We start from the raw sequence: 24,075 nt of genomic DNA on the forward strand, positions 1-24,075 counted from the left end.
TTTTTATAAAACTGTTTAGTAAGCTAAGTGAAATTGCACATTTGACAAGAGACAGTGATATTAAAATATTCATACAATCAAATTTCAGGGAAATTCATGTTTAAAACCTATGCAATATATCAAGAAGTGGGGCATGTAACTGCGAAAAGAACATAATCGATGTTATTGTACACAGGTAACAGAACCCCCAAACAACTCATAATTTGCTTTGAAAAATACTTCAAGTTTAGATTTGAAATTAGGTATGTAAAATGTCCTGGAAATTCCAAAATCTCAAACAAAATAACTTATGTTCAATGTGAAGGTCTGTCTCTGCAAGAGTTGGAAAGTTGTCTGATTCCTCTACCGGGTTCCTGACACCAATGGGAAGGCAAATATTTCCAAATATTTTGCTACCAAACACCAACCAAATCATCATTCTACCCTTTGACTAAATATCTAAATTGCTCCAAAGACCACAGAGAAAGCACCAAAGCTGTGTGCCCCGATATTTTTACTGTTCATTCATAGTGTGGCCCAAAGCTCGACAGAAATGCAGAATCTCAGACCCCTAACTGTATGGAACCAGAATCTTCATCTCATCAAAATCTCAAGTGATTCATTTGCACATTCAAGTTTGAGAAGTACTGACCTAAAGGGCTCCTAAAGCATGAATGAAAGTACAAAATAAAAAAGACATCTCCAAATTTTGCTAATAAAACAACCTCCTCCCTGCTATTAATAAGAATTAAAGAAGAAAAAAAAAGAATTAAAGAAGGATTTGCTGAAAATACAGTATAATCGAAAGAAATTCATCACAGGCTCCCAGTTTTAAGAGAGCCTACCAGTATTCACTTGATCTCTTGTCTCTTCTCTGGAGTAATTTCAATCCCCATAGCAACACTACTGCTCAGAGACAGACATCCCATCGTGAAGGACCAAACCAGGCTCGAGGACCAAACCAAGGCTCAAGAACCAAACTAAAACTATGAGTAACGCAGAGCCAACTTTATACGGAAACAACAAAATATAAGTACACTTTCTCTAGAATCGCAAGTGTTGCGCTTTGGCAAACAACCTCTATGGTACCACAAGGGACAAACACCACGAAGCAGTCAGACAGAGGACTGAGAATTCACTGAGAACACCCGCTTGCTAATGGCTCTTTTTACTGCAACCACCACTAGGAGCTGAGGGAACACACACATTTGGCAAACAGATGGAAGGAGGGAAACGGCACCTCCCTTTGTGAACTCAATACCAGCTGATTCATTAGGCAGAACTGCCAACGCTGAAAATAAACACAGCCTCTCGTTACGAAAGTACAACTGCAGCTTACCAAACAGCAGTTAAAACAAAAAAAAAGTAGTAGATGCAGTTGGCAGTTGGATTTTCTTTCTTTCATTCTTTCTTTTTTTTAAGTTGCGGGGAGGGTTTTAAAGCAAAATCCACACTCAATCCAAAGGCTCAAAGTATTTGAACAGCTGCAGATCGGTCAGCTCATCCTGCCAAAATGCTTCCACTCCTCCCAGAGGAGGCAACCAAAACAGAATAAAAGAAGCATTTTCCCCCCAAAATAACAACAGTTTAGGTTCTGGCCAATCTCAAATATACTCAAATACTTAATACTGTACAGCTCGATAAACTATAAAGTTGCAATTTTGTTCCTAAAGATCCTCTTTGTAAGAGGGAACAGACACAGGAATCTGTCCAAGAATAAAACAAAAAATTAAAAATCTAACCAAGCATCAATTAGGAGTTAAGTCCAAATCATATGAGGCAAACAACAGAGAGAATATGTAACATATAACTAACTAGGGTGCCCAGCCAGACCAGTTTTGCTTGCGTGGGGAAAAATGGTGACGCCTTTGATGTGGGCCAGAAATTAGTGAGTGATACACCTGTGTGGCTGAGATTATCTCTGGGCTATTTTAAACTCTGCAAAATGAAGAAAACTGATAGCAATGCAAATGGTATTTTGTCCACAAAAAATGCAAATTGTGTCCACTCAAATGCAATTGATTATTGTCCTGATGGATACTGACCAATTGGTCAGCTTTGCATCCATCCTTAATTCATTTTAGCATGCCTAACTTGACTATGAAGACAAGTACTTAGTATTCTCCTTGGAACCTGTTACAACTTCTTACCCATACCCTTATTAATTAGTGAGTTGAATGAAATCTTTGACATATGCTCTTTTTATATTTGTACAAGTCAAGATTTTACCTACTTTAAATTTTATTAAAATTAAAAAAAATTTTTTATTTTTAATTTAGATACAACTGGCATATAACATTGTGTGAGTTTAAGGCGTACAACATGTTGGTTTGATATATTTGTATATTGCAATACGATCACTACTGCAGCATTAGCTAACACCTCTATCCCATCACATAATCATCATTTCCTTTTTTGTGGTAAGAACATTTAAGGTCTAGTCTCTTGGCAACTTTGAAGTTTATCATACAGCACTGGTGTCTATAAATCACTGTGCTGTGCGTTAGATCTCCATTACCTAATTTTTAAAATTATCCTTCAACACCTGGGACAGTTCTGGTTTATACCTGCTGTCACATATGATTATTAAAGTGCCCCTGTACTCTTAAGTGTCCCAGCTGGGATAACACACGACCCTAGAGTTTATGGACTTCGAGGAAATATTAAACCAGTAAGGTTAATAAGTAGCATATGCTTCTACCTATTATTATTCATAATGTATTCTCACAAGCCACAGAGAGTTAAACACAAATAAGATTGTACATCAATGAATAGAACACAAGGAATGTTGTGTCACAACACTGCCCAGTATATAAGACAATGAACCAACAGCAATTTACATGTAACGTTGATAAGATACTAATGTCTAGGCAAAGACTGCTCTGGGGAAGGTACTTTTTAAACGCATTTGTTCTCATTAGAGTGGTCTCATGTTTTCCATTAAAAGATTTTGAGATGGGATCCTGGTTATCCAAAAACTGACACTTTGCCAAACACACTTACTTGTTATCTATCCAATTTTATGTTTGAAACTGGATTTTGTGGGTTTTTCCATTTATCATTCCATTCCAATTTTAAAGGTGTATAAGAGAAAAAAATTGTAGGTGAGTGGGTTAATTAAAAATACAGGTGTGAAAAAAAGAATAGGTATAATGCTCTGGATAAGACAATCACAGAAAGAGAAATATTTCTTCTTTGCTGTACATAGTGAAAGAGAACACACTAGGTGAGGATGTATAACATTAATTACAGTAATAGTCTACTATTCGAGTGCTCAATTTGCACCAGGTACTCTTCGAAACTCTTTCCATGGGTAACCTCAAATCCAAACAATAATTCTGAGTTTGGTGCCAATATTATCCCCACTTTACAAATGAAGGAAACTAGGACAAACTTAGATAACCTGCTCAAGGTCACAGTTAGTAAACAGTGGAAATGGAATCTGAACACAGATGGTCTGATTTAAAGTCTGAGTTCTTAATATGGAAGTGTACTTGCACGATTGGGGTTTTAAAATATTTCCCATGAATCTGTCTAATTTGAGTCTGAGGTCCATCATTATAATCATTACAAACAACCTCATCTCTCTTGCTTCTCTCGCTCATGGCAAAACCCAAGCATGGATCAGCTCAATCACTTGCCGTCTCTGGACGGGAGCAGCTGTGCATGAATACAGCTGGAGAAAATCACTCAACAGACAGAGACTGATTTTACTTTAAGTATTTGGCTTCAAACCTCAAATGTCCAAGTGCTGGCAAATGAACTGCATTCCCTAATAAATGTGCCTCCAGAGGCCAAAACAACAATCTACTACAGCCATTTCTTTCCCCAAACCTAAGTACGTTTCCCGGCCTGCCTAAGTATCATTTAACTGGATCTCACACTTCATTGTAAAAACTAAAAACCATCAGACTAGAATTCCTTCATCTTCCCACCACTACACCAATAAACTTCCCTCCATCTGCCAGATTGTCTTTTTTCCCCCTTTTTAAAATGAGGAGTGATCCCCTCTCCTATGAAAGGTTCTTCCCAAAGATTTCTAAACAACTCTTGTGCAGTTAATCCACTAGTCTCAATAAGACTAGTCTCAGAATGTAAATGTTGAAGGGTCTGCCATCCTTAATATCTCTCTCTCTCTCTCTCTCCCCACCCCCCGACAACAACATACCCCCTATCTTGCATCTATATTTCCTGCTAGCTAGCACCCCTTTTCTCTTCTTTGCAGACAAAATTCTCAAATGAAGAGTCCACATCCTCATGTCCCATTCAGGACTCAACCCACTTCTATTTGATTTCTAACCTCATTCCTCCACCCAAACCGGTCCTGTCAAAATTATCAGTAAACTCCATGTTGTCAAGTGCAATGCCTGCTTTTCTGTCTTCAGCTCGCTAGACCTCTCCTCACAAGTGGGGGAGAATAAGGAAGAGACAATAAACTTCACAAGTAAGTTACACAGTACAGTAGAAGCTGAGAGGTGCTGTGTAAAAAATAGAATCTCCGGAATGAAGTTGACACAGGCGAAATGTAGGCTCTTCGAACACCCTCTTTACATATACTTATACAAGTTATATATAGGAATCAAGCAGGGCTCCCAAGTAATCAAATTTGCATTCAGGTGACTAAAGCATAAGACAGAAAACACATTCTGGCAACCTGATGTGATGTCATTTATCTGAGTAATATCTTTTTAAAGACCTAAGAGGTAACATTTTGGAATTTTTAATCCCCTCAATCTTGGTTCCATCATGCATGAATATACGAAGAATATGGGATACTCCTATCAGTAATATTGATTCTTTCTCTGTGTGTGTGATTGTGTGTTTGTGTGTGCTTGTGTGTGTGACTAGGGTTGAGGGGCCTCTGGGGAGGGGACAGGGGTAGCACATGAGAATGCTGTGCGAGGGTAAACGTTTATGTTCCTCAGGTTATATGTAACTTCTTGAACCTCACAAACACTTTCTACCATTCTCTAGTCTTTTAAAGGCAGAAAATCCAAGGTTATACTTTTAGAAACATAAGAATAAATCTAAGGGAAAACTTAAAGTTTGAATGTCAACATTTCAAGAAAAAAAAAAAAACCCTTCTGTTCAAGATCCAAATAAGATAGATGATCCCACTTGACAACGGATATCATAAAAGCACAACATCTTCCTTAAGAAAATGCCATTGGTTTGTCATAAAAATGAAGACACAAATCAGGAAGACTAAATTGTAAACAATGGATAATTCCAAATCTGTTGGATTCAATTATAAAACTGCTGTTAAAAAGAAACAATAAGCCCAAAATGGAGTCACTTGTGCTACACCCCACCGAGACTTAATACCTAACCTCACTGTAGTTTCAGCCTCTCCCAGGAGTGGAATAAACCAGTCAGTCAGGAATGTCCTGGTCAGCACTAGTGAGGGAATCTATATAAGAAGACTATTGCATTCCCTTTCCCACAAAAGAAGATGACCTGGTCTGAACCAGTCCTTTCTTTTATTTTGCTAATAACTTTCTTGTTATCAGCCTCAGCCCCCCCGGTTTCTACAAAAGCCTTCCATTTTGTACAATTCCTTGAAGCTCCTTTCTCTTTACTAGATGGGCTTCTGTCCCCAATTCATAGATCGTTGAATAAAGCCAATGAGATCTTTAAATTTACTCAGTTGAATTTTGCTTTTTAACAATGTACTTAAAATTATTTCACATGTAGGATACAAAATAGAAATTGTATCTATTTCAAAGATACAATCATGTAAAGGGCTATAAAGAAACACAGGCTACAGCACACCCCAAAATACAAGTGTCAATACCCCAGGCATGAATGATAGAACAAGACAAGGTTTGTTTGAGTTTGTTTTTAAGTAGAGTTAGTAGGATTAACGACCAAAATGGATATGCCTGGGTGTGAGACGAGATTCAGGTGACACTTGTTTTGAAGGCACTGGAAGACTGTCTAGAAGAATAAACACAATAAATGCTGGGGAGCCTCTCATCTGGTAATATCTCTACATGGGCCCAGAACTCAGAGGGAGTCCCAATCCCACCCAACTCTACCCTCCTGTCTCTTTAAACCCTCAAACTAGGGAGAATCAGACCATCAACCAACACTCCTGCAGGTCGTCTGTTGTTGCCCTGGGGAGCCCTGTACACTCCTGCTTGGGGGTGTTAACCGCAGGATTATGTTCCCACCAGAGTTCAGTTTATCATTGTATCCTTAGAGTTTGTTTTCAAAGCTGAATTTATATCATTTAGTTTTTTTAAATTTAACTACTTTATCTCTTTCACATATATTTTTAAATGAGAAATTAATTCTAATTTTTTCTATAGAGTTGTATTGAATCTTCTATTGTATCATTTCAGCTAATAATCAGTACAGAAAAAGATATTCTATTTATTTCACAATTTTCACATTATTACTTCTGTACTATTGCTAATTGTAATGACTATTTAAAAATTTAATCAGTACAAATTCAAGTACAGATATCTTTTATTTTTCCTTCCCTTAATGACCCCTCAGTGATCTTCCCTGTACCGTATGGTAGACCTTTATTAATTGCATCCCTGACTCTAAAAATCACACTGTGTAGTAAGGCTGATGGTACTGTTATAATTCAATGTAACTGAGTAATCTAGAAGATTCCAAGCCAAAATTCCACTTCATAGTTATAATAACTCCGGCACCAGCAACGTATGGATCAATGGCAGGAAAGATGGTATCTTCTTAAGTCCTGAACTAGTCAATGTATTTCTAAGACAGTGTCAACTCCACCTAAGTTACCTCAACAAACTAGGACACTGGTAGATAATCTAGTAGTTGCCCATTTGGGGCTGCTGCGCAGCAGGCGGTCTCCTGCTTAGTTTTCTAGTAAGCAAAGGTATGCTCCTCGTTTGTCTGAAGCTGCCTCCAGCTCCAGAAGGTTAAGCGATCCCAAGGTGCTTACGTTCTTTCATAAAGCAATTTTATTCTTACCTCCTCATCAGCGGAGTTGGCCCAGTGAGGTTTCTTTGTGGTTTTTTTTGCGGTATGCGGGCCTCTCACTGTTGTGGCCTCTCCCGTTGCGGAGCACAGGCTCCGGACGCACAGGCTCAGCGGCCACAGCTCACAGGCCCAGCCGCTCCATGGTATGTGGGATCTTCCCGGACCAGGGCACGAACCCGTGTCCCCTGCATTGGCAGGTGGACTCTCAACTACTGTGCCACCAGGCGAAGCCCAAGGCCCAGTGAGTTTTAAACATTTATTTTCAAGAAAAATAAAGTCACAAACCATTTCTTGGAAAAACAGACTCTCCAGTACATTCTCTTATATTTCTATTTCATTTATTTATTTATCACTAAAACCAAAAACACAAGCCCCATTTCTGGAAAGAGACTCAAAGTGTGTCCCAAGACTTCTCCACTTAAAATTCTGGAACCGAAAAAGATGCCCTCTCCCATCATGATTAAGGAAGAGGAGAGGGATGAAGGCTGCTCTAGGAAGCCTTTCAGAGACAACTAGCTTCCATTATTAGAAATACCTTTGTTATGGATTTATTTTGTTCTGGGATGAGTTTCCTTAACATTTAAAGATAAAATGCTTTATGTTAATTTCTCTTTTTGCTGTTGTTATACCTATACATTTGTTAGCTTTGATTTTCCAGTGAAGCTGGATATTTGAATTTCCCATTGCTGCCACTCCTCTCTGCTCTTATTTAGGGAAGAAATATTTCACCTACATCATCTAAGCAGGGTTCGCAATTCCTCTAAAGAAATAAGCATTAATTCTCTCCTTTAGACTGTGCATACATGAGACAAGTATAGGCAGTTTATGCAAATAAATCGCATGACTGCTATAAAGAACAACTACTTGCTCTCCAAGATTTCATTTGTAACTATAAACTACGTTTTTTTTTTCTAGCAACTGATGGATTAGGGCAATAGAGGGTACCCTTGGGAGGCAAGACATGGGTCTAAAACAGCACTGCAGGATTACCCATAATGAACACAAGGACAGAAAAGGAAATATAAAAGAGATGTAATGAATTGAGGGAAATCTTGATTTAGACCTTTTCATAAGGGGGAGTTAGAACAAGGTAGAGACTGCAAGGTAGCGGTATTTGTAGATACAGATTAGTTTATTCTGGTTAATACATTGTAATATTGAGGAATGTCAGTTGTAGAGAATGTGAGAGGTATTATCTATATAATCAGAGATGATGAAAGTATTCATGTTAAAGCTGGGTGTGTGTGACTGCATTATAAAGAATTAAGCTTTGTACTTCAGATTCCAGTGGGAAAAACAAAGCTATAGAACTGGTGAGCTGTGAGCGGGACCAGAATCATCATTTGTACCAAGACAAAGTCACGCACTTGGGGTTTAGAGGAGACGCTGTAGAGGGAGAGAGGAAAACCATATTTCCTCATTATCCTTTACTAAATTCTATGAAGCAGGATGGCTTACTAACAGGCTGAATAAGGTAGAGAGTCACCTATGCTAAAAGCCCCTATAAGGGGACCTGTAAGAAAGCTTTGTTGGCCAGGCTCCTCTCAGATGGAAATCTCCCCAGTACCAGAAAACTCCAGACAGTTTGCTCTCCCACCCCAGAACGCCTGTCATGATCCCACTGGCAGGACTGTGGAGAATGACATTTGCTATCGATAGAAAAGCACCTTTGTCCATCATCAGACCACAGTGTGAACCTTCCTTAATCATATATTTGGCCTACAGGACATTAGCTTATCGTGAATCCTACAGAAGAGGCAGTGTGCAGCGTTGGAGAAAGCATGGTCTTGCTCTTAGACAGCTCTGCACTTAAGTGTTGGCACATAGCAGGTGCACAGTAAATGGTAACCAGTCTAGAGTGTGAAAGAAAGGATGTCTGCTCATACTTTCTCCACCTGACTGCACTTCCCTAAATATAATCCTTTACCCCACCCAAATTTTCCATGGGACTAAAAATTTCTGTCCTCTCCCTCCTCTAACACAGAGAACAGGAGGCAGCAGGTGCATAGTGGTCAAGGGCTCAGGCACTGGAGTCGGTCCCTGGGTTTGAATGCCAGCTCTTAGATTTCCTGGCTGTGTAATCTCAAGCAAGCTGTGTGTGTTCTTATTACCTAAGCCTTGCCTATAAATGGGGGTAATGATAGTACCTATACTTCACTGGGCTACTGTGAGAATTAAAGAGATAACCCCGCACAGGATTAGCACAGTGGCTGGCAAATGAATATTCAAAACATATAATTTATGACAATGACCATCATTATCACCCACTATGACTATTTATTAGTATTTTTTATTATTATTATTTTTGGATCAAAAAGAGAAGCAATGAGTTTTATATGACTAATATGACATGTTAAGAAAATTCAGCGTGACTTCCCTGGTGGCACAGTGGTTAAGAATCCACCTGCCAATGCAGGGGACACGGGTTCAAGCCCTGGTCCGGGAAGATCCCACATGCCGCGGAGCAACCAAGCCTGTGAGCCACAACTACTGAGCCTGTGCTCTAGAGCCCGCGTGCCATAACCACTGAGCCTGCGCTCTAGAGCCCGTGTGCCACAACTACTGCAGCCCACGCACCTAGAGCCTGTGCTCCGCAACAAGAGAAGCCACCGCAATGAGAAACCCGCGCACCGCAACAAAGAGTAGCCCCCGCTCGCCGCAACTAGAAAGCCCGCGCGCAGCAATGAAGACCCACACAGCCAAAAAATAAATGAAATTTAAAAAAATGAAAAGAAAATTCAACCCAAGGCTTTTATTCATCATTCCCTTTACACCTGAAACTCGCTGGATGTTAAGTTTTAGTTGAGGAAACGAACAACCTGTAGAAAGCACAACGCATGACCAAAAATTTACAGAGAAAGAGATCGTGCTTTTACGGTAGATTTTTGTACATTGTGAGGGCAGCAAGAGCCATTTCAAATTTTCTTAAATTGATGGAACAATGAGCTGTCATTAGACTATACTAGAAAAGAAAAATAATTAGATCAGCTTTGGAAAGTCTACCTTAGACGCAGCAAATATCATTTAAAGATATGAGTTTCAACTTAAGATGTTAACATAGAGGGATTTACACTACATAGACTCTTAACGGTTCAGATCTATATTGTATCATTTTCTAGAAACAAATGAGTCATGGAGCCATGGCTGTACACCTCAAAATATTAATAATGAATTACCTAGAGAGAAAAGTACATTGGGGAGCCATCCAAGTATGTTTTAACTATCCTATAAAATTAAAATACAAAATAAAAATAATTTGCCCTTCCCATTCTCTGCCATCTTTCTTGCTATACTGTGGCATTAGAGTATATAAAACTATATACTTAAATATTGAAAATATCTAATATTTCTACCTGAAGATTATTTTTTTGTTGGCCAAATTAATACATCCTAATATGCTCCAGGAAACTCTAGTTGCATGACGATCATGCGATATTTGTTTCTAACATTTTTCTTCTACTTACTTGTGCAGCCATGCAAAGAGAAGTGTATATTAAAAGCCTTTTCATTCATCATTTACTTGCTTATTATTTGGGAATTAAATTTTGTTTTCATAATGATTTTTCATCTGGAAATACTGGCCTGTATAATCTTATCTCTAGTGACTGATGTTCCTTCTTTATAAGGAAATAAACTGTTAGGTTACACAACAGAGCAAATAATGAAAGAATCTGGTTAAACAAGTTTTCTAAAAATAAGAGAATTCACTCTATATACATGGGCAGATTTCTAAATATTTGACAATCCTAAGGCATTTAACACTAAAATTTTAGAATATTTAAGAAAATCCAATCTTTCACTAATGATGCTGAAAATATTTCAGGATGCTACAATCCTATAGGTCACATTAAAAATATTGGTCATCAATGTATTATATATATTTTGAAATGCTGATTATAGTGCTCTAGCCGATAAGATGCCCAATAAGCCAGCTTTCACTCTACCTGTCTGCCCCATAAGAACCTTGTAGACTGAGCAAGGATACAATTCTGCTAGATCCTCTCAAAATTATAAAGACACTGAATTAGTGAAATTCGAACTTAGACAATGTAATTCTCAGTCACGTATAACCGACCTGGACATATAGAAATTCCTTTTAATAGTAATGTTGAAATGACAAATGGATTTTTTAAAGTGCCAAATCAAATAGATAACCATTGCATTAACATAAACAAGCAACAGATACAAAATTTGTTTTTCTTTTATTTTGGCCGTACCACATAGCTTGTGGGATTTTAGTTCCCCAGCCAGGGATCAAACCCGCACCCTCCACAGTGATGGCAAGGAGTCCTAAGCACTGGAACGCCAGGGAATTCCCGAATTTAGTATTTTCTTTACCTAGTAAGGACAAAAATATGCCTCCTGGATCCAATTTACATTTTTTAAAAATCAGATGATACAGAAGTCTAGGTCAATTCAGTAAATTAATTAACTTGATTAATTTGCATGGACTTCTAGATTTTGTATAATACATATATCAGTTTTCTATTGCTGCTGTAACAAATTACCACAAAATAAATGTATCCCTGAGCTAAAAAACAAGGTTTTCAAGGGCTGTGTTTCTTTCTGGAGATTCCAAGAGCACATCCCTTTTCCTTGCTTTCTCCAGCTTCTAGAGGCTGTCTGCATTCCCTGGCTCATATCCCCGCCTACGACTTCATATAACCTAACCTATCCGTATCCAAGGGTCAGGATATGGGCATCTTTGTATGGCCAGATTCTGCCTATTGCAGCTCATCAGATTTATACTAAAACCTGTAATATTCAAGTCAATATTCACCCAGCAAATTGAAACTCTCTAATACTATAAATATTATTATTATGTAGAACATAAATTAGAATGTTTTAAATTTGGATCAGATGATCACATCTTTTCTTAATAAAGACGTCAATTTGCTGAGCCTTTGACTTCTTTCCCTTCATGCCTGCACGAATTTGATACTAATCAACTGCTTTCCTACCTTATACCTAAATTTATCACAACTCAGTACATGGTAGATTATACACTGATAAAAGTATTAAATTCTCTTAAGACAATGTAACATATATTGCGTATTATATTTATTATGTATTATGGAAAAATTATTATTATTTTTTTAATCTGACCACAATAAAACCTTCATAGGAAAATACTATTTCTAAACATTTTGATTTCACACACAAAGAGGGATACTGGAAGAGCAGATTATCAGTGTTGGCATGGATTTTGGAGATACCACATGCCATTTTAGGAAGGACATAAAGGAAACTTGGCCCAGAGATCTTCACTTGACTCATGTGAGGTCACAGGACTAATATGAAACAGCGCTGACTCCTCATAACAGCGAACATTCTTCTCATAACTAGGCCACCGTTCAACTTATACATAAAATAGATCCAACTACAACTCTTATCACCTTTATCACATTCTAAATCAATAATTTACATCTTGGGCTTCCCTGGTGGCACAGTGGTTGAGAGTCCGCCTGCCGATGCAGGGGACACGGGTTCGTGCCCCGGTCCGGGAAGATCCCACATGCCACGGAGCGGCTGGGTCCGTGAGCTATGGCCGCTGAGCCTATGCATCTGGAGCCTGTGCTCCGCAACGGGAGAGGCCACAGCAGTGAGAGGCCCGCGTACCGCAAAAAAAAAAAAAAAAAAAAAAAAGTATATCTCAAGGGATTTCACAAGATGAATTTTATCATTCTGCCAGTGACAACACACAGACTAAGCCAAGGATCAAATCCTATGCAGACCTTATGTAAATTATACAAAATTTATAAAATGTTCCATAGTAAGGAGAAACTTACTATGTAAAAAAGGAGAAACTATCAAGTTGACAACAAAAATGCTGGATAATAAACCTAATGTTGCAGGTAATTTCCATAAGTCTAAAAGAAGTTGAAAATATTGAACTTTTTAATGATAAAATACTTTCTTTTTGGTGAAATAAAATGAGAAGAGTCCAAGTACTTTTTAAATGCATTTTCTGGGAGACACAAAAATGGCTTAGAATCAATACAGTTTGATAAACATCATTATGTCAAGAATATTTGGGAATTTTGTCATTTTCCCCAAATATTTTAATACCTGCTTTATAAAAATATCAGCTAAATATACCTATAGCCTCATCTAATGAATTACAAATATCACTCCGAGTTTTAAACTAATTTCTTTCAAATATTAAATATATATTCTTTATATCTTTATAAACATAGATATATAATTTCCTTCATATATACAATAGGACTGAAATCCATTTTTTAAAGTTACTTCATAACTTTGATACTTAACAACTGTTGATAACTTAAAGCCTCTTAAGTTATCAACATAACTTTATTTTCTTGGTATCGTAAAGGAGAATTAAAATCAACTTACTTTATGTAATAGGGCACTTTATTTTGTGAAATGGATCTTTGCCATGGCAGCTGGACTGAAGCTGAAGAAACAAAGGGAGGTTATTGGAAACACTGCTAACCCAAAAGCCTTATGCCTTAATGCAAAACAACTGTACACTTTTTGCAGCAAATTCAATGAGAACTGCTGGATTCCTATAATTATGAAATCTGCTAGGCCAAACAAAGAGTGGCTTTAAAGATTCATTTGAAGCAAGGAAAGAAACAATACAGTCTCAATTTCTAATGTCAACTCTAATTGAACCTGTTGATACAAATATTTTTAAATATCAAGTTTTATTGTTTACAACAATCAAAAATTAAAATTTAGTGCTATCTGGAAATTGTACTCTGTATATACTTTGATTAAGCTAAAACCAAAATTAATTTTACCTGGTATACCCAGATTGTAAACTAGATTTCTTAAGACTGAATTTTCCAGATCATTAACAGCACTCTTCACTTTGCTTCACAGTCACAGGAATAACTATTTAGGACAAACGGCATTTAAAGAAACTCAATTATATGAATTTTAAAAAGGGAAAATTAAAATAAACATAGCCAAAGCACTGTAAAGAACCAAGGCAATTGTCTAGATAGAAGAATTCCAAATACTTATTTTCACCTGAAATGCACAGAAAATATAGTTCCCTACTTCTACACTAGACATCACTATGATCGAGATTTTACGTTTTGTTTTATTGAGGTACTAACTTTCTACAAATCCATTTACTCCTTTTTTATAAAAATATTCTTTTCCTACATTAAACCAATTATTTTAAGACTTATTAAGAAGAATTGTACATATGTATCTAGAACTATTAAGGAATTTTGGTAAATGAAATAATAAACAAGCAAATTCAAATAAAACTTTGCAAATATCACTAGATTCCCATGTAACCAGTTGTCACCAATTTTTCTTTTCTGAATATGGTATCATTATACTATCTTACTAATGTGTAGCATTCTAAACTTTGCAAAGCATCTTCAAATACATCTATTGATAAGGAAGTCAACTATGAGGAACTAAATATTAGAGGTGAAATTACTTGCCCAATAAGTAAATGGCTGAGCCAAGACATGATTTCAGGATTTCTGAGCACTAGTTCAGCAATATTTCTATTCAACAATTCTTCCTCTATAAAGTATGAGCATTCCCTTCTCCAACTACGTCCATGAAAGTATAAAAGACGGATGAAAATGGGGAACTAGGTATATTAAATTTCTCATTAGAGCCAACCTCGTTTCAGCACTGGCACCGGGCTAATAGGTCAGCTTTTATTTTGTGCCTAACTAAACAGCCTCCTTTTATAACCATGGCTAAAATCCAAGAAATATAATAAAGCCAAAGATTCTGAGCAGCAATGGATAACAATTATTAAGTTTATTAATTGGGATTTTGTTTACACTTCTCCATTCATTTTAATAATTGTTTTGATTTGAATAACTTTGACCTCCTTGGACTGCCAGTGCTAGGCAATGAAAGGCAATGTGCTTGAGTTTCACAATTTTTACAAGTTTCATTTCCTAATGAACAAGAGTTTGATTTTTATTATGAAAGAATGGTTGTTAGGTGAAAGTGTTCAGTTTCATCAATACTAATAAATACATATGCCTCAGAACTATAGAATCTCAATTATTTGTTAAATTTCTCTTTAATTTGGTCTTAGCATATAGCTTTACATTCTATAAAATTAAGTGTAAGCAATCTGGAGTTAATTCATACCTAATGAGTATTCTGCTAGCCCATTTATTTCATCAACATTGATAGTATCCAAGTGGAAATGCATCCTGGCACCCAGGTAGACAGTACATTCCAGGAAGGACTAAACATCACTCAAAGATAGGCTACCTGAGAGCTCAGGGTTGTGAAACAGGTGTGTGTGTGTGTGTGTGTGTGAGCGGGACGGGGTGGGGGGGCGCGGGTGGGGTGGCAGGTGGAGTAAGGGAGGGTGGAGGGGAGAGAGAGACAGAGAGACAGAGACACAGAGAGAGAGAAACACTAACGGGAGCTAGTTTGAGCACTAGAGAGGCATAGGACAGAAAAGTCAGGAAATGACTCATTAGGCTTCTTGAAATTGTGAGAGGAAGAAAAGCCTGACCTTGAATTGAGGGAAAGCAGATTACCAACCATGACAAAGGTTAAGAGAAAATATAAATGTGAGCAATTTAGTTAGAAGACACGATATTATTACTTCAGTTTTCTCTATGGCTATAGATACAAAGGTACCTAATTGGAAAAATAAGCTTTGCATTAAGTTTCAACCTTCACTTAAATTGAATTAAACAAAGTGCTTGCTTACATATGTTTGCCAGAGAAAAGGAAAGGAAAGGAATTAACATTTAGTTAAAGCATTTGTGCGAAGAACTGTGTTAGGTGCTTTGTGTAACTTGATCTGTTTTCTTATTTAAACCTCAAGGCAATCAGAGAAAATAAGTATTATTATAGTAATTTTAAGATAAAGAAATTAACTTTCAGGGATTCACAGGCCTGGTAAAAGGCAGAATTAATATTTTAATCTTGGACTTCCCTGGTGGCGCAGTGATTGAGAGTCCGCCTGCCGATGCAGGGGACACGGGTTCGTGCCCTGGTTCAGGAATATCCCACATGCCACGGAGAGGCTGGGCCCGTGAGCCACAGCCACTGAGCCTGCGCGTCCAGAGCCTGTGCTCCACAACGGGAGAGGCCACAGCAGTCAGAGCAATATTTTAATCTCAATCTGGGTGACTCTGAATTTTACATTCTTTAGTTTCCTTAGCAGTGAGTGATAAACAAAGTAGGAGCTCAAATTACTTATTTAAGATCTCATGAACAGTCCATAAAATGAAACATTTCAGTTGGAGACTACTGCCTAAAAATCTACATATGTGGGTTTGGCTAAATCTGCAATATCTAGCCAGAAGAAAAGACAAGTATGATTGCAGTGAGCCTAATAAACCAAAATCTTCTCAAAGATTTATGGGAAGTAATTTTTTTTTTTTTTTTACTTTTTAAAGCTCCAGGTGCATTTTAAACAAATATGCACTTTTTAAGGAGGAAAATTAATTTTAAAATATAAAAATGATTTCTTTACTGTGAAAAAGTTCATAATCTTTGCATATGGCATAGCAATGATATGATACTATATTAGTTATTATAACAGATGGTCCAGTGAAAAACCCTAGCTAAGATGAGTTAATTTTTTTTTTTTTTTTTCTTGCGGTACACGGGCCTCTCACTGCTGTGGCCTCTCCCGTTGCGGAGCACAGGCTCCAGACACGCAGGCTCAGTGGCCATGTCTCACGGGCCCAGCCGCTCCGCGGCATGTGGGATCCTCCCGGACCGGGGCACGAACCCGCGTCCCTTGCATTGGCAGGCGGACTCCCAACCACTGCGCCACCAGGGAAGCCCAGATGAGTTAATTTTTGCTTCACTTCAAAGACTTACCACGACCAGATTATAGAAACAATAAGCAATCTTGTCATTGATGTTGATATCTTCTTTTATATACTCATCTGATAAATATATTTATAGCAAAGAATATAGCTTCTTGAGTGAGAGTGAAATAATATGCTGATTCATTCAATTAATGAGATCAGTCAAATTTATCGGTACTTACTAGAGAGAAAATGCTGGGAGGATGGTCCAAAATCCCTATGGGCTTCCTGAAGCTGTTTAAGGCGATCATCCACAGAAACCTGCACATACACACACAAGGAATAATTTGATTTCAAAACAATAACCTTAATAATATCATTGATTTAAGTATTATAATAAATGATGCTACTGCCCAAGATGTGATTGCTGGTACAGACTCCTTTGTATCTGGAATCAAAATATTGTATGAAAATAGGCTCCTTCTGACATCAAGTAACAGTAAATAGTGCCAGGTACTCTTGCAAGTAGTTTAAATGAATTAATTCTTTTAACCCTCACAAAAATCATATTGGGTATTACTCATTATTATCATTGTTTTACAGATGAAGATATTGAGATAGAAAGAGGTGTCCAAGGACATAAAGTTAGTACGTGGCAATGCTAGTATTCATACCCAGCCCACCAGATGCCAGAATCTATGCCTTAGTCAAGGCATAGATTGTTATTAGTCAAGGCAAGTTAAGTTATTCTACACTTAACTCAAAAGCAGTAACATTCTAAAGTATCTAAAGTCAGGATGGGGTCAGTGGCTACTCACCTCTCTTTTGTAAGGAAGGTGGTAAAAAAGGGTTATGGGGAGCAAATGAAAAAGAGGTCTAAAATATTCCAAGGGAAAAAACAGACAGATGAATAGATAGATGATGATGATGATGATGATGAAGATAGATAGACAGATAGATAGATAGATAGATAAATAGATAGAGATGGAAAGTGAAAGGACATATGAATATGGAATGTCTTATTTTCCTCCAAATTCATGTCCATCATCTTGATTTGGGAGTATTCAAGTAGATACCAGCTGAATAATATACTCCATATTTTTTAACCACATTCTTAGCTCTCTGTATTTTGAAAATGCAGAGTTGGTACCCTGAGAAACTAATTGCAAATCAATAACAATTGCACACAGCCTTACTGACATTTCCGTTTCCTTTTCCTGGTCTTTGTCTAGTAACGCTAGTCAGGTGTTTCACTTAGATTGTCAATCTTATCTTCAGCTGCCTTTAAATGGAATGTGTGTCTCTGGCTCACTGGGCACCTCTAGTTTCTCCTGGTTAGCTGTTTAAATTACATTAGCAGGTACTTTGTTTGTTATGGCCAAAAAGCATTCAAACACCACACTTTTACATTCCAGAGGAGAACACAAGATGCTGCTCTTGAAATTTAACACTGTTGTCTGCCAGCATAAATTGTGCTCCTCTTGTTCAATCAGCAGCTAACATCTGAGCTCCAGTGGTTACCAGGCTCAGAGATCAGGATGAAAGAATACACATCCTTTTTCATGCATAACGTATTCCCTGACTTCCAATCTTTACAGATAGTAGTAACAGAAGCAGAGTGGGAAGGGAATCAAGATGGACCACAGGAATACGTACATGAAGATAATGAATTAGAGAAAGGGAGCAGAAGAAATAAGGAGTACAAATCAAATGCTTTTGTGTTCTACTCACTAGAAAAGCATGTATGAGTTTAACAGATCCTTCTTTACTAATCCCAGATTATTAATATTCTTTTCAAAGAGAGAAAAGACTGTCTAATACCATACACTCATTTATTACCTCTTCAATTTCATGAAGAAAATATATAAACCATTGGGTGGTTCAACATTTGAATTGATTCAGGACCTATCAGGCTATAAACTATTATACCTTTAAAATAAAATGTATGTGCTACCTCAAAATTACATATTTATCTTGTTATATATCACATCATTTTAGGTACAAAATATAGAGAAAGATTAGTAAGAATTATTTTTTCAATCTTCCACTTAGACTATCCCACTACTTTTCAGGGGGAAAAATTATTATTATGACTCCTAGAAACTGGCCACTAAATGTGACAAAGCTCCACAAAGACTGAGCCAAAAACTACTGACTGGCACATGTGGTGACTTGCAAATGCTGATACTTAGTAACACTCAGGAGGACTCTCCTTGGTTTGGCTTTTTTAAAATCTGAGATGCACAAGTCAGGCCTAGTCATCAGAACAACTGCATTAGAGCAACTAAGATCTAAGGGCTAAAGGAAAATACCCCTACAGTAAAGTATGCTAGCTGGAAAAAATGAGCGAGATATCTAAATAGCAGGCAGAGGAAGAAGAAGGATGGGGACTTCCTTAACTTTTCAAAAGAAAAAAAAAAAAAAAATGATTAAAGTAAGAAAAATGACTCCTTTATGAGCCATTATGGAAAAAATGTTTCTGTGACCTACTATAGGTTTCAATTACTGTGATTTATTTGACCTTTTGCAATTTTCTAAAAATATCATATGAAGAGAACATCATAAAATTACATTAAAGTCTATATTCATAAATAAATGAGGCCTTTGGATTCAAGACACTGAAAGACAACTGATGTCATCACAGGCTAGAAATCCATTACCAAATACAACCCATAAAGAAAGAGAAAAGGATCACAGGTGGTAGAACAGAGAGGTAGGGCTTAAAGACCAAATGAAGAGGAATCAGCTGACACCTGCAAAAGTTTCCATCTCATATTAAGGTCATCCAACTGGCGAGACATCTTTAGAGATGGGTGCAGGTCAAGTGGAGACAACTGACTGGATAAATCATTCACTGTTTTAACTTTTAAGTTGATTGGTGCAATTTCTTCTCTAAATGCCTGGAAGAAAAGGACAAGAATAATGTCATCAGAAAAGAATATAACAAAAGCTAGTATTCCATATTTCCTTAAAAAAAAAAAAAACAAAAAACACCAAAACCAGCTAAGAGGCCATCAACTATAGCTGCCCACTCAATAACAGGGGACTCAACTCAGGTCCTGAGCAACCAGGACCACCAGCCAAAGAATCACCCTTTATAAGCTAGAGAATCTAAATAGATGCACGAAGAGAAAAATTATAATGCCAATTCATTTAAATGATTATGTATTTCCTTCAAATTTTTCATGATATGCAATTTAATCTAGAAAATGTATGCCACTTTTATCCATTTTACTAATTTCTAGTCTTGATTTTACCTTTAATTTTCTATTTTCCTTTTTTAATATGGATACCTTAATATTTTTTCACCTGATGCAACAACTTGATTTGAACTCTTTCCATTTAAAATTAAGTTAGAAAGTGGCCAGTAAAACAAACCTTTCCTAACCACAAAATCTATGCACATTATATACTCGTAGATTTATATATTTATATATCTCTTTCAAAGTCATTTATGACCTCTCTTTACAGTTAAAGGTAGTCCAGGAAGAGCAGGGTCTATCAGAAAAGAGGTAAATGATGCTTAGACCTGACAAATTACGGTTCTGAGCACAGTAAGAGAGCTGTTATAAGTGGGGATTGAAGGGGTATATGTGAAGAGGGGGAAAAAAAACAAAAAATATTTCAGGTCAATGACAGTGATATGACCTGTGAGGATGAACAACAAAATAATGAAAACACTAAGTTTTCTCCTTTCTCCACACAATTCCAACCCCCTCTATTTTCATGTATCCTTTTCCCCACAAAGTCTTTGCTTAGATCCAACCCATCCCTTAAAAAACTCACTGGAGTGCCCGACCCATTGGGAAGATTTCCCAGAGGTCTTTCCCTCCCCAGCCCTAGCTGCAGGCCCCGCCCATGTGCTCCCCAGCATTCTATCTGCCATCTCCAACCTAGCCAGGATTTCCAGGCTGCACATCTCTGGACACACAAATCAGGTTTTATGGTGGGAGACATTCTTGATTGTTTGGTGCCATATGAACCACTTGTTATAGATTTTAAACATCATTTCTTATCAGAGCTCTTAGTTCTTGGTATTGTAAGCATTCATATTTTAATGCCCTCCCCCCCCAAAGAATGGAAGCTTCTTGAGAATGGACAGTCTCCAGTACTAAGCACAAAGTTTGCAATACAAGAGGGGCAGAGTTCATTTCTAATGATGAAGGCTCAAAGAATGGTACTTGAGGCAAGATTAAGCCAATATGGAATTGGGAATAGAACTGGGATATTAAAAGAGAACAGCATAGTTTTAACTCTATGGTGTGTCAAAAATTAATCATGTACCATACTTACAGGTATTAGGTGTCATCAACATACTATTAGCATCAGCTCTCAAATTTCATCATTTCTATAATCTCCACCCCTTAAGAGACTAGGCCTATGTCTATGAGCTCCCTTTCTTCTCCTCTTTCATCACTCCAAGTTTAGCTAATGAATAATAGGTATCAAAGTGCTTTGAAGGCTATAAAGTTTTATTAAAACACTACAATATTAATTTGACTTCCTCCTTATGCTTATAAAAAGAAAACCTCTCTAACCACTTCCCAGTTCCCCCTTTTATAACATGTAAAGGCTAGAAATAATCATTATGGTTGGTAAACATCAAAATAATATTAAGAATATGACCTTATTTTTAAAAAGAAAATTAATTTTAGGTAAATCTGAGAATATGTTTCAGCATTTCAAAATTCTTGAATATGTCCAAAAACCACAAGGAAGGTCAAGCTGGAGAGTCAGAAGAACAGATCTGGAGCCCAGGGACAGAGTGAAAGATATGGACTTTGGGGGTAACTGTGTAAATGACACCCAAAACAGTAAGCATGGAAGTCAATGTACAGAAAGAAATATCACTAGCACCCTGAAGACAGCAGCAATTCAAAGTCAGGCCTGGAGATGGACATTTGGGATTCAGCTGTAAATAGATGATGCCTGAGGTTGCGGGGTTAGGTAAATGACTCTGTAATATAGCATAAAGAAAAAAACGTTAAGAATCAGGTAGAAGAAGGGAAGCCCATGAAGACATGAAAATTGCTGCAGCATGGAAGGAATTCAGAGCTGTGATAGTTTTTCTCCATGACTGCAGATGCTGGTCTTTCATGGATGACAGAATGTGTACAAATAAACGGATTCACAAATACAGTTCAATGAGAAAAGCAGATATATGATAACAGAGACATTATAGGTCTAAAGAATTCATAATTAATATAGAAGCATGGGACAGAGAGAGGGATGGGAAAAGAGAATTTTTCAGTCTGGACTTTGAAAAGACCTGAATGCCCTCAGGTTCAGTTTGAGAACAATTACAGAACTCAAATCTTTCAAGGTTTCTTCAGTTATGACTTTACATCATACACTAATAATCAGCTTATAAAATCAATATCTTTGTATTTTGAAGGTATTAACGATTAAAAATGAAATGCTAGGGGCTTCCCTGGTGGCTCAGTGGTTGAGAGTCCGCCTGCCGATGCAGGGGACAAGGGTTCGTGCCCCGGTCTGGGAAGATCCCACATGCCGCGGAGCGGCTAGGCCCGTGAGCCATGGCCGCTGAGCCTGCGCGTCCGGAGCCTGTACTCCGCAACAGGAGAGGCCACAACAGTGAGAGGCCCGCGTACCGCAAAAATAAATAAATATAAAAAATGAAATGCTACAAAATATTCTCAGATTCATATAATTTTAAATAATAACCAGTTTTATTTCAGAATATGGTGGCAGTTTTTTAAAAATTGTAACTTCAAGACAGATTTTTAAAAATCTTATAGAAGAAACTGTTTTTTCCCTTTATAAAAGTAATGCTTTTTCTCTTACAAGCCACAGGTAAAACCATTAAAAGTCCTTAGACAGGGCCTCCCTGGTGGTTCAGTAGTTAAGAATCTGCCTGCCAATGCAGGGGACACTGGATAGAGCCCTGGTCCGGGAAGATCCCACATGCCGCGGAGCAACTAAGCCTGTGCGCCACAACTACTGAGCCTGTGCTCTAGAGCCCAAGAGCCACAACTACTGAAGCCCGCACGCCCAGAGCCCGTGCTCCGCAACAAGAGAAGCCACCACCATGAGAAGCCCACGCACGGCAACGAAGAGCAGCTCTTGCTCGTTGCAACCAGAGAAAAGCCCGTGCGCAGCAACGAAGACCCAATGCAGGCAAAAATAAAATAAATAAATAAATAATAAAATGAAAGTCCTAGACAAACAATGCATTTTAGGTTTAATTTTGTTTTTGTGGTCCAGTGTTTTATGGTAACAAGGAATCTTTCTATTAAGAAAGTTTATCTTTTGGTTTTTAAGAGCTCCAAATTAAGGGGCTTTCTAAAATAAAGCAAATTTTAAAATGGTTTCAGATCTGTTGTATGTTCTGGTATAAAGAACCAATTTATCATGTTTTGGCTGTACTTTCCTATAAGAGAATAAAAATCTATGTGGTTTTCTTTGCTATAAAAACAGAAGCATCTGTTAGTGTTAAAGGTGCTGACTGGCAACCCATTGGCAGATGTGAATCCCAGCCCTTCTCTTGTCAGAGGTGTGTATTCTGCAAATAAGAATGATTAAGGATAATTTTAGGAAGTTAAAATTATTCGATTACCCTAAAAGCTTTTGTTTTCCAGTTGCTTTGGCATATTTAATAATATTTGGCAATAATCAGAACTTATTTTTACCTGCCTATAGCTTCACTGGGATTGGGGTATACTTTAGAGCACATGCAAAACACCCCGGACTTTGCATCAATTTTACTTGGTTTAAAGAGACTTGGGTTTTATTTTCTTTTTTCCTAATAAGATGTTAAAATATCTTAATCCACAGTTTATTACTTTGTCTTAAATATTGGCTGTATTTTTCCTAGCTTTCCCACATAAGCAGAAATTTAAACAGAAGGATTTGGATGCAGAGGTGGGTAATTTCTTCAATCAAATGGGATTAACAACTCTCAAATTTTTAGTCCAGATATAACTTCATTTTTCCCTCAACACTAGTCATCCTGTATTAAAAACTGATGCTTTCAAATTCAAATGGGTAAATTCTTGCTCCAACCAAGAGGTTTTGCAAACCAATAGAACATACTTTTTGTAAACCATTGGCTTAAAGATTTTCAGTGTTTACAAATCATCTTTTAAAATACAAGAAGTGTGCAACTTCCAAAGAACCTATCCTAAAAGGTTTTATTTTTAGTTTGTTATTTTAACTCAGATTCAATTATGGAAAAGTGTTTTGGATCCTACAGTCAAGGAAGAAGGCTACTTAATTCACAGGGTCATTGGAAACATGTATATTTACAGTGAAAGATGGCACTCCAATACTCTTTCAGTCATAAAAATTTGGGGTTGAAAATTTAATACGTAGTTTTTAAAGATTCAAATTCAAGTAGTTGATCAAAGTTAAGCTTAATTACATTATTATGAGTGAGGTCTCT

The 24,075-nt window shown here is 37.2% G+C and overlaps 1 protein-coding gene across 3 annotated transcripts in view; it reads right to left on the reverse strand.

Annotated features, from left to right (window-relative positions):
• Positions 1–24,075, reverse strand: part of UTRN (utrophin) — a 561,071-nt gene that overhangs the window by 75,007 nt on the left and 461,989 nt on the right. For all 3 annotated transcript variants that reach the window (XM_032650818.1, XM_032650820.1, XM_032650819.1), the window contains 3 exons: positions 19,427–19,573; positions 16,916–16,994; positions 13,300–13,360 (listed from right to left, as the gene is read on the reverse strand). In XM_032650818.1, the coding sequence (XP_032506709.1) occupies positions 13,300–13,360; positions 16,916–16,994; positions 19,427–19,573 (287 nt within the window). The remainder of the gene's footprint in view (positions 1–13,299; positions 13,361–16,915; positions 16,995–19,426; positions 19,574–24,075) is intronic.

This window comes from Phocoena sinus, chromosome 12, assembly GCF_008692025.1.
Source record: "Phocoena sinus isolate mPhoSin1 chromosome 12, mPhoSin1.pri, whole genome shotgun sequence".
NCBI classification, from domain to species: Eukaryota; Metazoa; Chordata; class Mammalia; order Artiodactyla; family Phocoenidae; genus Phocoena; species Phocoena sinus.